The sequence below is a fragment of the Chamaea fasciata genome, unplaced genomic scaffold, assembly GCF_029207755.1.
Source record: "Chamaea fasciata isolate MVZ Bird 193981 ecotype frontalis unplaced genomic scaffold, bChaFas1.0.hap1 SCAF_1, whole genome shotgun sequence".
In the NCBI taxonomy this organism is placed as follows: domain Eukaryota; kingdom Metazoa; phylum Chordata; class Aves; order Passeriformes; family Sylviidae; genus Chamaea; species Chamaea fasciata.
Genome location: NW_027094086.1, coordinates 25125896 through 25141482, shown reverse-complemented (window position 1 = coordinate 25141482; position 15587 = coordinate 25125896). Strand labels below are relative to the sequence as shown.

The following is a 15587-nucleotide window of genomic DNA, read 5'->3' as shown; positions in this document are numbered from 1 at the left end:
ATCTTTTAAGCCAGAAGATTTTGCTGTTTCCAAGAATTCATCTTGACAAATACACAAACAAATACTAATATAAGGATTTAACTGTATGCTTGATCTTCATTTTATTTTATGTACCTGCTGTTTTGGTGATGACTAATGGATTGTAATATTATCAATTAAGGTTTGATGAATGTCATGAGTTCCAGTTTCCTTGGGGAAATATCAACACTCAAGTTATCTTTCAAGTTACCTTTCTTACCTACTAACTGCATAAGCACCATGGCCTGTCTTTTTCTGCATCACAGCTTTACTAGAGAAGAGCCACTGCTTTTGATCTACTCACAAGTGTTCTTCCTGAAGCTGCAGATGTGATTGGCGTTTCAGATGCCTTATTTATGAGTCTTTCTTTACATTACATTTAGCACTGTTCATACAAGCCATTACCTGAATACTTTCTCAGAAGGGCTCCTCGAGGGACTAGACTTATTAGTGAACTATGGAAGCATTTCCATAACACTTCCTTCCACTGATTGGAGCACATTTATAGAGCTATTGACTCAGGTAATTTGACACACACACACAAAAAAGATTTGTTTGTTATCAAGAGGCACTAAATATTACAGTAATAACTCCAGAAATTTACCAACAGAATGATGGAGATGGGATTAGATTTGTTTATCTGTTTTTTGATTTGCAATTAAATAAATTTTTGACTTAGTAGGTTATTCTTAAAGGCAAAAGGAAAACACAGTTAAAATGTAGTTGCAAAATAACACACATATGCAATTCTACTAATGAGCACAGTTTATGATGACTTTGAGTAGATGGCATTGGATAGAGATAATTTATTTTTTATGAGACAATATTAGATAAGCAGGCATAGTCTCCTGTTGTCTTCAAGAGAGCAAGAACAATACAAAGGTATCACCAAGATGTTTCTTTACCATACCTGCCACAAAAGTGAGGAGATGGGGTAGAAAAAGGTCAAAACACTAGTAATTTACAGAAAGCCTCCAAAGCAAAAGCCTGTTTTTATAGAGGAGACTCCTCTTAGAGTAGTTGTGTGGGGTACACTGTACGAGAGCAACCGTGAAGGTCTGCAGGGGTGAGAGCCCAGCTGATTGGTCTGGTCCTTGTAAGGCAGCTGCAGCCCACCCAGCTCAAGCTCTGCAGCTTGAGCCAGGGTCTGCACAGCTCCATGGAACTACACAACAAACAGTCCTCAGACACACCTGCACAAGCTGCAGTGATGGACACAGACCTAGGAGGATCGTGAGTGCATGACTGAGCAACCCAGATCTTGTTCCTTTCTTAAACAGAAACCAAGCACACCTAAGAAGTACCTATATCTTTACAACTCCATTTTCTTAGAAAGACAACTTCCAAGTTAAGTAATTTGATTTAAGAAGGTAAAAGCCCCAGTTTCAAACTGCAAACACCTACAGATTTTTTTAAACAATCAGGCAAGAGAAGGAGTCAGAAGGAACAGAGAGTGAGTGCACTCTCACTGCTCTGCCACCCCTCCATGACCTCTGTACACTGTCCTCCCACCCCACCCTCTCAGACTTTGCTGAATGGAAAGCAAATATCCAAGCATCACCCCAAAAACCTCAAGCGATTCCACCCAGAAACACCACTGTTTGGGCATAAGAGTTATAGTTAATGCAGTAGTCAGCAGAGAGGAATTATCACTATAAGTGAAGAATCAGAAGAACAAATGCAAATGTCATCTATCACTTAGCTGAGCTTAAAGAGAATAGCGATTTTCAAGGAGGATACCATACCTAATGAAACTGGGTCTGGATTCACTGGACTCTGCTGTCTGGAATGACTACTGCTGCTGTTTCCGCCTTTTTTTAAATCCTCGGCATCACTGTACCGCCGTATCCAGTAATTCAGCTCCTCACGATCTGCTTCTTGACATCGCCGTAGGACAGTGAGAGATCGCCTAGTTTTTTCCACCATGTCCATTATACAGTTCAACAACTATTCACAGCGGTGGACAGAGCACAGAAAAAAATAACTTTTTATTCACAGAGTGACATAATAATAAAGAAAATGTTAGTTTACTGAGTGCATGAGTTTTAATAATAAAGGAGTCCCTCTCTGTTAACCTCAACTATAGCTGAAAATTTCTAGACTTCTAATGACAATCCCTTCCTTTTTAACTGGTGATCCCAAACTATACAGATAGGGGCTTACAGGAGAAAGAGCAAAGACAAGGAGAAAACAACTGAACAGGCAGTAGCCCTACTGCTAGTATTACATGGCACCACAGAGGACTCAAGACCTGGTCTAGAATTGATGCCTACAAATTTTACAAGAGCTAACAAATTCAGGAACAAATCCAATCCCCAGATCCAGAGCTTATAGAGAAAGTCCGTTCCTCTTTTGGCAGACTGTAATAAGTAGGATAATGCAGGAGACACTTTCAGCAAGGCCTGATAAGGCTTAATAGGGAACATCAAGCCCTCTGATTTAATCAGCAAAGCTTTCAAAACTTGTCCTGGAATTCAGATAGGTTTTTAAATAAAAATTTTAAATTCCTATCTTAGAAGGCCTCTGTTCAGACAATTACACATAAATGGATATTTAGCCCTTACATGGTCAAGATGTTTCCACTCTTCTGCCCATTCTCTGTCTGTTAGCCTATGATCAATCATTTCTTCTTGACGTGTGCCATGCAACCCTGCCAAAGAGGAGCAAATTATGTTTACAATGTTGGAAGTCCTCTATGGGAGGAAAAAAAAAAGGCAAAAGAAAAAAGAGCCTATCGACAAAACCATCATATATTACCTGTTCTAGCATCAGGAATGCCACCACCAAAAAAAAAGGAAAAAAAAAAAAAAAGGCTTCTTTAAACTTTGCCCTAAGTTCTCTTTAGTACTTTTCCCCACACAAGATGCTACTGTTTTGTCCAATTTATTATCTTCAATTCTGTAAGTTCTGTAGGTTGCAAAATGACTTTTCAAAAATGGACATAGCTCTTTCTGACTATGTACAATTATTATATATATAAATATAACATAATACAATATATAAATTTTCATTTGCACTACTTGAAGTCAGCAAGGCAATTATTTGGTAACTCAGTGCATATAATACTAGTTGTACTTCAGAGACTTGAAAAAATATTAATATAAACTCAGTGTTATTTCACTAAATACAGTAATTACTACCATGTCAACAGAGCATCATTAAGGGTTCATCCCTTCACAGATGTTTAAACAACATGTGGTTAAAATGTAGCACATATATCAGAGCAGCTGACAACATGATACAACCAAGCCAGTATTTATTATCAACACTCAAGGGGAACCAACACTTGTTCTTTGTTTAGCCTCCTCTATACAGATGCTGGATATTTGTAAGTGTTCCTCTTTTACTGAAGATTTGTTTAAAACAAGGAAGAACAGTAAGTGCAGATGTGAAGCAAAATCCAAGAGCATGAGGCATCCCATTAAACCAAACCATGCTGTGCGGGGTGTGGCTGGCACTTCTGCTGTTCACATCCTCCGCAGGCATCCCCATCCACTCTGGAGATGTCACACACAAAACACTTCCCTGAAAAATAACAACTTTCTTCTGCTCCAAGCTGAAATCAAGCTATACTAAAGTTGCTATCATCACAAATCTGACATTAGAAGAAAAAATAAAAGGCTCTACCTATCCTTGCCTCCCATACACCTGAGAGTCCATGTCACCCATGCAGCTCTGAAAACACAGGTTCCTCCCACTTCTGACCCTCTTACTTAGAGACACAATTCAATCCACTTTTATAAATACAGATCTGAAATAAGGCCACTAGAAGCAGCTGGATGGACAAACAGCTATAAAGGCAGCAGGTAAAAAGATCCTGTTCACAAAATCGAGTTATAAGGGAAACAGAAACCTAAAAAAACAATGCAGAAAATCAACGTGCCTTACCCATAGGTCTGTTTCTGTCCCTGAGGTCCCTGTGATTGGGGTGTCTGTATGAGTCCCTGTAGTGGTGGGCAATGGCCATATCATCCAAACGATAATGCTGAGGTGGAGGTGGGGTGGGATGAGGCAGACCATTGGGCTGATAAGATAAGCCATTATTTGGACTGTACCGCTGGCCTGGGCTAATAGTGCAGGGCCGCTTGCTTGGATGCTCTGAGTGCAAAGGCTCTCTGTCAAAGCCATTTTCTTTGGTTCTGAAAAACAAAGCAAAGGAACTTTAATTCACTTAGTGAATAGAGCTTGGGAACATGCACCCCCACCTACACAAGCAGGTTCAGGAACTGAAGTTTGTTCTTCCACTTTGCTCCAAATGTGTGGTGTTGCAGAATATTTCATAACACTGCTGACTGGAAACATACAAAGGGCTCATTCACCTTGTCTAATCATCCCTGTAACTTGAGAAATACTAGCGGGCTGAGCCTTCTCACAGAGCCACTTAATGAGGGGCTGGAGAGCAAGCAGCCTTCGCTGAGACCAAAGACTGACAGGGTGGACACACATGCAATTGCAGAGGTGAAACCATCAGCTGATACACAAAGCTAGTGACCAAGAAATTCCTATTTTCACTAGTGCTACAGCTTATGATGATTAGGAGAAATCTGCAGTTCAAGTTTGGTTTTTTTTTGGCAAGAGTATACCAGAAAGTCTAGCAGTGCATGCCAGTGTGCTGAAGCTCAGCTTGCCATGAACTCCCATCAAGATCAGTGTCACTCAGAGACTTTGGGAAGAATTGACTCTAAATCACGAAAAATGCATCCATCAGAGATTTTTGCACCATCAGGGCTATTCCAGTCAAATGTTCTGTGACTGTCATTAATTTTGCAGGAAGACTTGGTTAGACTCAAGTCCTCAGTAATGTTCAGGATTTCCCACTCCATCACTCTTAGACAGGGGTTTTATGCTCAGGCAACTTGGAAGAGCTACTGAGGAGAAGAACAGGGGTTTTTATGTTCTAGTTACTCTTTAATTCAATTTGTAATCAGCTATTTCCAAAGAAATCTCTACTTGACACCTGTGCCTGAGTACCTTGAACTGACCCTGAACTATTTCTCCATTAAAATAAAATATATTTTATTTTAAGAAGAAAAAGAAACAAAGGCACAGATAATGTAGCCATTATCCACACAAGCAAACAAAAACCAACCAACCAAAAACAACCCCCCCAAAAAAACCACCAACAACAAAAAATAAAACCCACCCCAAAACAATAAAAAAAGTTACTTCAACAGGTTCACAACCCTTTCGGGGAAGTTTAATTTCCACGAAATATGGTTTGGTTTTTTTTTAACCATGTGAATAAAAAAAACCCTACAAAATATTAGCTTTGATCAGAAAGTTAATTAGATATAAATACTGAAAACTGAGATTTCATTCCTCGCTCCAAAAACCTTTATAAACTGCTGATATATTCCAGCATTTTTATAAAAGAACTTTATCCTCTGGAAGAAATGGGTGGTATAATGTACCATTCCTAGTAATAACAATTTTTTGACACTTTGACAGAAAGGTAAATTTGAGGGAATTTTATTGTTTGCCTGCTGTTAAAACCAACCGCCCTGTACAACAAGCCTTCCCTCAGAAACCAATCAACCACCCTCGAGGGACTGTCTGTGGGGAAACACTCAGTTTATTAATTGTCACCCCTTAACAGGTTCCCATTTACTGCCAATGAGAGGAAGGATTAAACCAAATCATTGCCAAAATCCTCTGAGAGAGAGAATCAAACTAAGATCTTGTAACTAGTAAGAAATGGGCTGCATTGTTTTCAGAAGGAATGAAGCAATTTCTCGGAGACCTCACCAAAATTACTAATGGCAGAGAAGCTGCAGGTATATGTGTATATTACCAGACTGTAACTTGGCAAAAAGGGACAAATCTTCCACCAGAACAGCAGGACGCCTATTCTAATTTGGGGCAGATATAAAAGATATACTTTGCTAAAGTGGACCATGTACCTTGTTCCAAAAGAAATGCAGCACGGATGTGAAAACTCTCAATCAAGAAAACCTGAGGTCCATCATATATTTTTTTATTACTTTTGGCATGATGTAACTGCTTGCAATAACTCCCAATGGGTGGAGATGTTTCTGACAGCTCTTCAAGACAAGTTTGTATTTACTTGCTGGTGTGTGTTTTCATTGCAGGTATTTCCTCAAACTCAACGTGCCAATCTTTCAGTTGTCAAAATATTGTGCAAGCAAAAGAAATGGATTTTCCTGTCTGTACAAGGTAAACTAATAATTCACCTAAGTCCTTTAGTTAGAATGTTCTCTAACTTGAATGAGTAAAAGTCAGAAACAGCAAACAATAACTCATTGATTTTTGATCATTTAGTGTAGGAAAAGTACAGGCATAAAACTGGGACAAGTGGGAATCCAGTTTTCCTTTTCTGCACTACAGCTTGATGTTAAAAATGTATAATTTCATACAAATGTATGTATTTGCACCTTAATGTACAGGTATTTCTGTGATTTTTAATAATGCTTTGTACTTAACTGGAATGCACTTCTTTGGTTTGGAAAACACACCAGCATATCCACTGAACTCTGACTAACACAGAAACTAACATTATTGTTGAAAACATATTTACTGAAGTGATGTTTTTGCTATTATGCTGGGTAATGGCTGTCATGTCTTTTCTGGGTGTAAAAATTTAATTCTACAATTTGTTGTTTTATTTTCTGCACTGACCAAATACGCAACTTACCAGAATACCAGAATGAGGCTGCGCATAAACTCATTTAATGTTTCTGATCACATAAAAGTATATAAAAAGGTAACAACCTAGAAAACCTCATCAGAACAGGAATTGCTGCCAGATTTACTGAATACACTCAATATAGTGATAAAAGACCAGGTACTGAGGCTCATAATTCAGATGCTCTGAATTTGACCTACTAGTCTGCTTCTGATCTCAGAATTACTCATTCTTTTAGGTCTCACCTCCCTGGGGCAACAGCATTTTCCCAGGTGCCTGAGGAAGCACTCCTGTTTCCCAGTACCTGGCACATCCATGTGAATAGTAGTTCCAAATATAACACCACCACAATTTTAATCTGCTTTCATCTGATTTTGCAAAGCAACAACAAGCTGTAGAGAGGAAATAACAGTGAACGTGTAGGAAACACAGCTGACACTTCTTTTCTTACTCCTGATGGCCACATTTTCCTTGATGTGCCTATAAATCAACACAGTTGTTTGGAAAATTGGTAATATGACAAAGATGGACTCCTTCAGCTATAAACACACAAGGGATTATTTTACTTGAAGCCATGATTTACTCAGATTAAAGACAGCAAAATAGACACTACTTTTTAGCCTGCACCCATTTAATAGAATTTAAGTTGTTTGCAGGTTGTGATTTCAGTTTTAAATTATTGCAATTCAGGGATAATTTGCTGGGTAGAAAATCTGAGCGTGCAAAACTGCCTTGGCTAGGAAAATTGGGTTTCACCTGATCAAGAGTATTACACGAATTTCAAAGAACACTAAAGTCAGCTTACAAGAACGAGACAAAGCTGTTCGTCTATGATTTGTGCAAGATGCTTTGATTTAAACTGACTTCCACCAATAAAGGTTTGACGAATCAAACAAATGATATTGCTTTGCTGGGATAAAGTAGCTGTTTATAATACTGCGTTACAGAAAAGATTACTTTTCTGCCTTGCTATCAGTTCATATTACAAAAATTCTTTTAAAATTCCTCGTAATTACACATGGCATACAAGAAGCACAGATGTAAGAACTGTGAGCATCCTTCACCTTACTGAGATACTGAGGAGCCTCCTCAAATAAGATTTACCTAACAGTTTTATCAAAGCTGATCTGGTGCCCAGGTACCTTCAACATGTATTTCTTTTCATGGGTTCCAAGGGCACTGCAACCACAGCAGCACTTTCTAAAGTCACAACATAGACATGGCCACTTTTGTTTTCTTCTCACTCAAAATAATGTTATTCTAACAGAATTTTTTGTTACCCTACATCCACTTTGTAGGCCGCTGTCATAAATGTAGAGTCACTATACGACATGCTCACATCCCATCAGCCCTTTCCAGCAAGCTCAAAGGATGAGTAATTAGCACCAAGTTTTTAGTTGTTAATGCATTTAAAATCATGTGATTTATAATTAAGCGTTCATTCACCAAAATAAAAACTCACTGTGGTCCAAGTTCCTTTGCTCTACTACAGTAGAATGTAAACTCCAAAACTTGTAAACAAAATACAGTGAACACTTTGTTCATGACATGTCATGAACAAATTACCAAAATGTGTTGTCTCCTCAGGTGTCAGTTTTCTTCTCTTGCAGTGACTGATGGTTCCCAGTGTTATTACAGAAACAGATTGATCTTTTTAATGAGCTAGTTTAATAGACTCCAAAATCTCACCGTGGCTGCTCATCCGTGTCAGACCATATGCACCAAGAAAACATTCAGTAAAACACAAAGCTCGGCTGTCAGATTGCTCTATAAAACCTCACATACAGTAGACTTGGATATGCAGATAAATAACCAGAATTGGAAAATGGATATGCAAAAAAGGTTCTGAAATTATAAGCAGAAAAATTACTGTATGTGGACTTTCTTTAACAAAAAATCATGAGGCAGCTGTGGTTACATGTAACACATGTTCCACTTTCTTTGCCTAATCCTCTACTGTACTCTGCCTCTACTGGAATCAATGGTATGCAGTTACCCATGCCCAAATGAAAAATATAATTGTGTATGTATATACGTAACTTGTAGTATATACAGTGCATGCCTGTGTATAACTATATATCTATATCATATACCTTGGGAAGTGAAAATATACCACAGTTTACTTCAGTAAGACACAAATCTTTAATCAAAATTACTTCAGCTGCATTTAGTTCTCCTGGAAAGACGTGATCTTTGCACAATTTGTTTTTCATTTACTAGCCATGAAATCACAGTAAACCCTTCCCTTAAAATATGTCTGATATCTTCTACTGAATTTTTAATAGTATATTTGAAAATTACTTATATTTCTAAACAAAAGGTATATATATTTCCAGATGTTTCCTCATGCTCCTCTGTAAACAGTTAAAACAATTAATAGTGTAATGAGTATAAAGCCAGACAAGTATTTGGTTTCAATACTCACTCAGTCTAAGCATGTTCTGCCTCTGAGGACAGGTTTTTGTGGTTGATTTACTTACATTATCCACATTAAAATGTATGCAGACTCCAATTCAGTAAATTTAAGAATCTTTCCAAAAGCATCTTGTTCTTTTTACTAAATCTGTTGCACAAATGTTCTTGAGTGCACAAGACAACTGACTGAACTTGGCTCAGCCAACACTACAACATGTATTTTTCTGTACAGCTTTTATTACAGTCATGGGCAATGGAGAAGTAGATGTGACTAACCAGTGACAGGGTTGCTTGACCTTCAACAAAACCAACTTGTTTTTTAAGCTCAAGGTACCATCCTAATGAGCGCACTGGGTGGTCTCTTTTCACGTGAGCGTTTTTCATTACAGCAAATAGTTGCAGAGTCAAAAAGAAAGGATGAGTTTTTCTGAAACACCACTTCCCCAGAACCAAGGAGCTGAATTTCAGGCTACAACAGACAGAAGCTGCCATACCTCCGAGTGTGCAGGCCAATGGGACACCTCACACTGCACCCTCCCTGGATCCTAGGAATTCAAACACAGGCTCTTACCCACAATAATGGAAGTTAAACCGTCTACCCTTCACCCCAAAAGCTGCATTACTACCTGTGGAGGAGCTGAAGGCTCCTTAAGTTGTTCACAGCCTAAGAGAGACTTCAGCCGTGAAGCCAAAGGCACTTGACTTCGCAAGCAGAGACTTAAGAATTTCAAGAGCACCTACATATTTTAACTAAAAGGAAATGCTGAGAAGAAAATTCATAAACCATACCCAAATCTCTGTAGGTCTGGATCTCAGTTTTAATTAAAAGATGAAGGCTGACTTTAAAATCCAATATTCTCCTGATCTGCTGGTCCCTTTATGTGCTAATCTTACGTTCTTTTTGTTACAAAGCCAACACAGGGTCTTTCCATTACAAAGTTCTTGTCCTGGTCTCTACCTGCATCACCCATCTTCTCCTTCACAAGCAGGACTGAAAATAATGCAGGTGAGACCGTACTTACTACAAAATAACCAAAATTCAACACTGTCAAACAGGGGCTCAAAGAGAGGGAGCACTATTCCAAATGCTAAAGATGGAAGGCAAAGGAAACACTTTATTTTGCATTTTTTCTTTGTGGCCTTATGGGAGATATGAGTAAGACTACTCTCTACTAACAGGAAAAAAACGTGAGTTAGGGCTGTCAGAAAGGCACATCCCTCTTCTCCTCTATTCTGTCAAGCAATACCTCGCTGGCTTATGAGATAATTTCATGTGTGTCTATCTCCTTGTAGGAAAAATGTTGTGTCTGCTCCTGACACAACAGCATGCTGACATTTAAGTTATTCACAAGATATTAAGAGGCCTCTTTAACAGATGTTTTGGTACACTACTCTGCAAAGACTGAGGATATGCAGAACTGCCCCAAGGTGCTGAATTTCAGCTTTGGAAAAGTTATTTCATTGCACATTGTAACAGGATACATGTAAAATGTCCAAAAATTAATCATCTTTCTGGGGTGCAGAAACATGCTTGCGTTAATCCCAATAGCTGCTTCGGTTTGGTCTAATTGTCTGGAAAAACTGGTGAAAAGAGGGTAGCTACATATAAAAAAAGCTTTTCTGGTTGTACCTTAATTTTCTCACTGGTCCATAATGATTTTTTTGAAACACAATCTCAGGCAAACTAATTTCAAATACTTTCACATCTTTTTCTATCTAATGACTATGTGACTTTAAATTTTACTGTTCACTTCTGGCTATGAGAAGTCTAAAGTTTTACTGTGAGTTTTCAGACTTTGTTTTCTCTTTATTTTTGTGCCATTCAGGCCTGTTCCAACACAAAATTGTCACCTGCACAAAGTTACGAGGCTTCTTGACTTTGCAAATCATTTTCATTTAAAGGATAACTAGGACACTTGAATACCTCTCGCATACAGGCAGTGGTATTTGGCAGAACTGAACAATAAAAGTTTTCCACGCTATAAAACCCATGGCAAACAAATCAATGAAAAATATAATACCTGAGTTTCCCAAAGGTAAAATGTAAATGCCAGCTGAATTTCTAACATTAGCATAGGAAGACAGTTAAAAGTAAATAACCACAAGAGTAATTTCCTTGTAACATTAAACAAAGAATTTTATTCCAAAAAATAATAACTGTTCCATACTCCTAAAGCTACCGTACTTCACACGCATGCATTCACTTGCCCCATTTCTGCATGGACTCTCCTCAGCTCAACAACAAAACAGATTTCAGTGAACGTTTCTCCACTCTGAAAGAAATATCCATATTTGAAAGAAATATGCATATTCCATGTATGGATACGGAAATATGGCACAGCAGAAGGAGCCAAAGCCCTGAGAGTGCTCTGAGGTTTGCCTTGTACTTCCCAATATAAATGCCTAGCAACTCTCCTCACATTTAATGTTGAGTTCAACAAAACGTCAGAAGCAAAGGAGTTGCATATGGAGCGGGCATGATCTGCTGCTTGTCACTTCATGACAGAAATACTGCACACAAAGTACTACAGGACTGGCTGACCATTACTTCTGTGTTGATATGACCACAGTGTGTCCTGAGGTGACTGAATAGTATGTGCATGTATTATATTCATATACTTAGAAATATATACGTGTATGTAGCTCTCTATAGATACATGTAAATATGTCAACATGCCTAAGCAGGGCCTGTTATGAAAGGGCATGGGATAATGATTTTAAGCTAATAAGAGAGTAGATTCAGACTAGTTATAAGGAAGAAACTTTTAATACGGAAGGTAGTAAAACACTGGCACAGGTTTCCCAGAGAGGTGGTGGATGCGCCATCTCTGGAAACATTCACGGTCAGGTTGGACCTGAAGGCACCCAGGGAGCACCATCAGAGTATCCCCCCAGCACCCAGCCACACACTCCCCCCGTGCTGGTGGAGCTCAGCATCCTGGGCCCACAGACACTCTGGGCAGGGTACGAAAGGTGCAGTGGTGCTCACCTGTCTGGAGTTCGCCTCTTCCCGTTTTCGTTCACATCGAGAAGCAGCTCTGAGGAGTCAACAGGTGAGGTGGTGCTGGCATCCAGAAGCAGCTGTTCGTGCTGGGCGAGGTACTGGGCTGGGTTCTGCTTGGCTAGCCTTGCGCAGTGCAGCAGCTCCCGCTGCAGCAGGGGCAGATTGGCCTGCAAGTGTGTAGCACATGTTAGGAGGGCAGCTTCAACAGAGATGAAAAAGCAGTTTCAACAGAGATGAAAAAGAAATATCAGAAATCAGAGGAAAGCCTGCTTTTAGTTGAAACTGTTGCCATTGTTCCCAGCTAGGTTTGTGGTTAGCTGCCTGAAAGCAGGCAGCCTCCAAAAGTGGCTATAGCTGTACTAAATATGCATGGAAGGATGGGAGTTTACCAAAAATGTAAGAGAAAACAGTAAATGCTGTGACAAAACCAGGTCTGAGTGCCACACCTTTAAAGAGGGAAAAAGCACTGTCTTGGCTGACTTCTTCTGCTTTTTTACTATCTAAAACCTGATCTCCTATGGAGCAGCTGTTTTCAACAAGTGACAATCCTTTGCTTCCCATTCAGTCTGCAGTTAGGACTCAGAAGTTGTCTGAAACCGGGGGATCTGCAACTCCATAAGATGCCTCAGTCACCATCCTTTGAGGGCCTTGGGGAGAACAGGATTGAGAATAGGATTGCCCTCAGCTTTCCCATTACACTTGCAGTTACACATTAAGATAAAGATTACAAGAAAATCTCACATTCCAGAGCTTCATTTAATCACCCGGAGGGCTACAATCCTCACCTAGTCAGATGTAGCTTCAAGGATTTCTTACTGTTCTTTCATGGCCCCACTGGGACTTGGGTCATGGCCTGGAGATTACCAGGACTCAGACAAAGAGAACTGAAAATGCTCGTTGATCTCTGAGCAGCACATTTTGCCATCTGCTGGGTCATACTTTGTCATACTTTTTGCCAGAAGAGGTGGAACTGTATGTCCCTTCCCTCTGCAGAGATAGTTACATATCTTGGGAAAACGTCTTCCTTTCTTTACAGCACATGCCAACATTGATAGTAAGAAAGGCCACTCGTTTTTACCTAATTATTTTTTGTGCCATAAACTCATTTGCCGTGACCTCTCTTGCTCCATCACTACTGCACAATGACTTTTTGCCTCAGAATTTTCTTTTAGTAACTAAAGATAAGACAAAGAACTTCAGTAGTTTCCTTTGCTTTTGGAATAACTCCCACTTAAAAAAAAAAAAAAACAAAACAAACCCAAACAAAACCAAAAAACCCTTCTTTTTTAAGCAGGGAAATACTTCTGAATTCAAAAAAGTTCTGAAAATAATGTGCAAGGAACCAAACAAAAACCAGATGTTCTGAAAAGTTTTGAGCCCAGGATCTTGGTAAGTTACTTTGTTAGCATAGTAACAATGGCAACTGCTCCAGCACCTGTTGCTGTACTGTAAGAGCAGAACCACTGTGTCACAAAAAATGCCAGAATAGTCAGTACATATTAAACTTATAACAGTGGAGAAAAAATTAGAAAATGCTATCAGTTATTCATCTTAGGATGGAAATACAGTTGGTTGTGGAATATGGACTTTTTTTCACACCAAACAGAACTGTTTTGTGAAAGAACCAAATATCTGTTTTCTTTTGGTTATTAGAGAGATTGACTGACTGACTGTGTTGTGAGCAGGGTTTTTCGCTTGTTTTAATTTCACTGTTTCTTTAAAAAGCTCATACAGACTACAATTCAAGACACCCAACCACCTGAACTGCCTTGCATGGCAGAAAATAGTTGGAGAAGTTCACATATATTTAAAAATAAATATCTGGAAGAAATAAAGGAATCAGATCTAATATTTGACTAGTGGTACATACTTAAAAGATGTATCATCACATCTCAGCAGGCCTGTGAGGTAGAAATGTGAAAGCCCTATTTAGGAGGTGAGTAATGAAGGAAGAAACAACGTATTTGTGTTCCTTATCCACTATCACAAACAAAAAAAAGACCTTTTTAATGCTTAGATACTCCAAGAGATAACCAAATTTTGAACTGTTCAGCAAAAACTGTGATCTGCTTTACTTATTTACCTTCTCCTAAAGAAATGTTCACTCTTGCCTTTCAACCATAAACATGAACATTTGCAGATAAATTTATCTAAATAGAATGAACAGATTTTCTTTGCAGAAAACAAGCGTGTATGGCTTTTAATACATTTATTAAAGACGGATATTTTCAATTGCTTAATTTCTTAGAAGTTAGTATAGAAAACTATGACATGCCTTATTATCTGTGCATTTAATAGCACAAAGTAATATTTGGACAAATACTTAACTTGAAGTCAAGAACAGCAGTATTTACAAATTTATAGCTCAGCTCAAGTATTTTCAATCTGCTCAAAACATTATTCTGAACAATCTTTATCAAACCATATATTAATAAATAATTAGTTTGTAGGAGAGAAGATTAATCAGGACCTCTCTATAGGTAGGTCAAGTGTGCAGACGGCTTCTGGTCACCATGGCCCTGATACACAGGAACTAGTTTTTGGGAAGATATTGAGAAATAATTTTGAATGCAGAACGAAACATCAGTATTCTCCCTATTGTGCGCAGGGAGAGATGAGGTTCCTAAGGCAACTCAAGTGTACTCATAGAGACTCTGAAACCAACGTGGCCTTGGACACAGAGGATTGTGCAGAGGTTGTGCTCTGATGGCAAAGGTAGTTCTCTATACCTGCAGCAGCAGCATGTTGCTGCTGATACCTGTAGAGAGACTCCTGCACCTCTGCATGTGAGAAATACAAACCAGTTCTCAACCGAAAAAACACTGACTGCAAACAAACATGACATTACCAGCTTATATTACCCTAAATTCTTACACTTCAGTGTCTGAAACAAGCTCCACTCTTGTTTTGGATTGGGCCTTATATCCTTCAAGATTTTGGCAGTATCTTAGCCTCCTCCATCATCAACAGAAATATTTCAGTATTATAATTTAAATTGAAAAGGTTTTATTAGAACAAAGTATAAAATTAGGCTTTTATGTTTTTATAATTGTGAGTTTAAATTAAGTTATTACAGACGTATTAAAAAATAAAGATTCAAATTAAAACAAATTTGTTCAGAGAGCCTGAGTAACTCAAAATTATCAAATCATATTTATAATGATGCTTAAAACAAATATGCACAGCACATATATTGAAAAACAGTGTTGGCAGTACTGAACATGTACACCATGTACCCCTAAATTTAACAGATTAAATGCTGCTTGATATTAATAGAGAAAATATGCACAAAAAGGCCAATAAAGGTTTCTGCAGTTGAATTATCTTATCTTCCTCTGAACCAGAACTGTAGAAAGATAAGCAATTCAATGTCTATTTATTATATGCAATAGATCAGGGCTTCCTGGCGTGAGGCACTGCACAAACACATGGTGAAGAGTAGCTTCTTTCCCAGAATTTTTATTACAGAAACACAAATATTGGCTTCTGTCTGCAATGTAGCGTTTG

At 38.5% G+C, this 15587-nt stretch overlaps 1 protein-coding gene across 5 annotated transcripts in view; it reads right to left on the bottom strand.

Moving 5' to 3' along the window:
- RUNX1T1 (RUNX1 partner transcriptional co-repressor 1) overlaps positions 1-15587 on the bottom strand; it is a 114669-nt gene that overhangs the window by 25790 nt on the left and 73292 nt on the right. For all 5 annotated transcript variants that reach the window (XM_066178947.1, XM_066178918.1, XM_066178929.1 and 2 more), the window contains 4 exons: positions 12066-12247; positions 3907-4157; positions 2583-2668; positions 1764-1965 (listed from right to left, as the gene is read on the bottom strand). In XM_066178947.1, coding sequence (XP_066035044.1) covers positions 1764-1965; positions 2583-2668; positions 3907-4157; positions 12066-12247 — 721 coding nt within the window. The remainder of the gene's footprint in view (positions 1-1763; positions 1966-2582; positions 2669-3906; positions 4158-12065; positions 12248-15587) is intronic.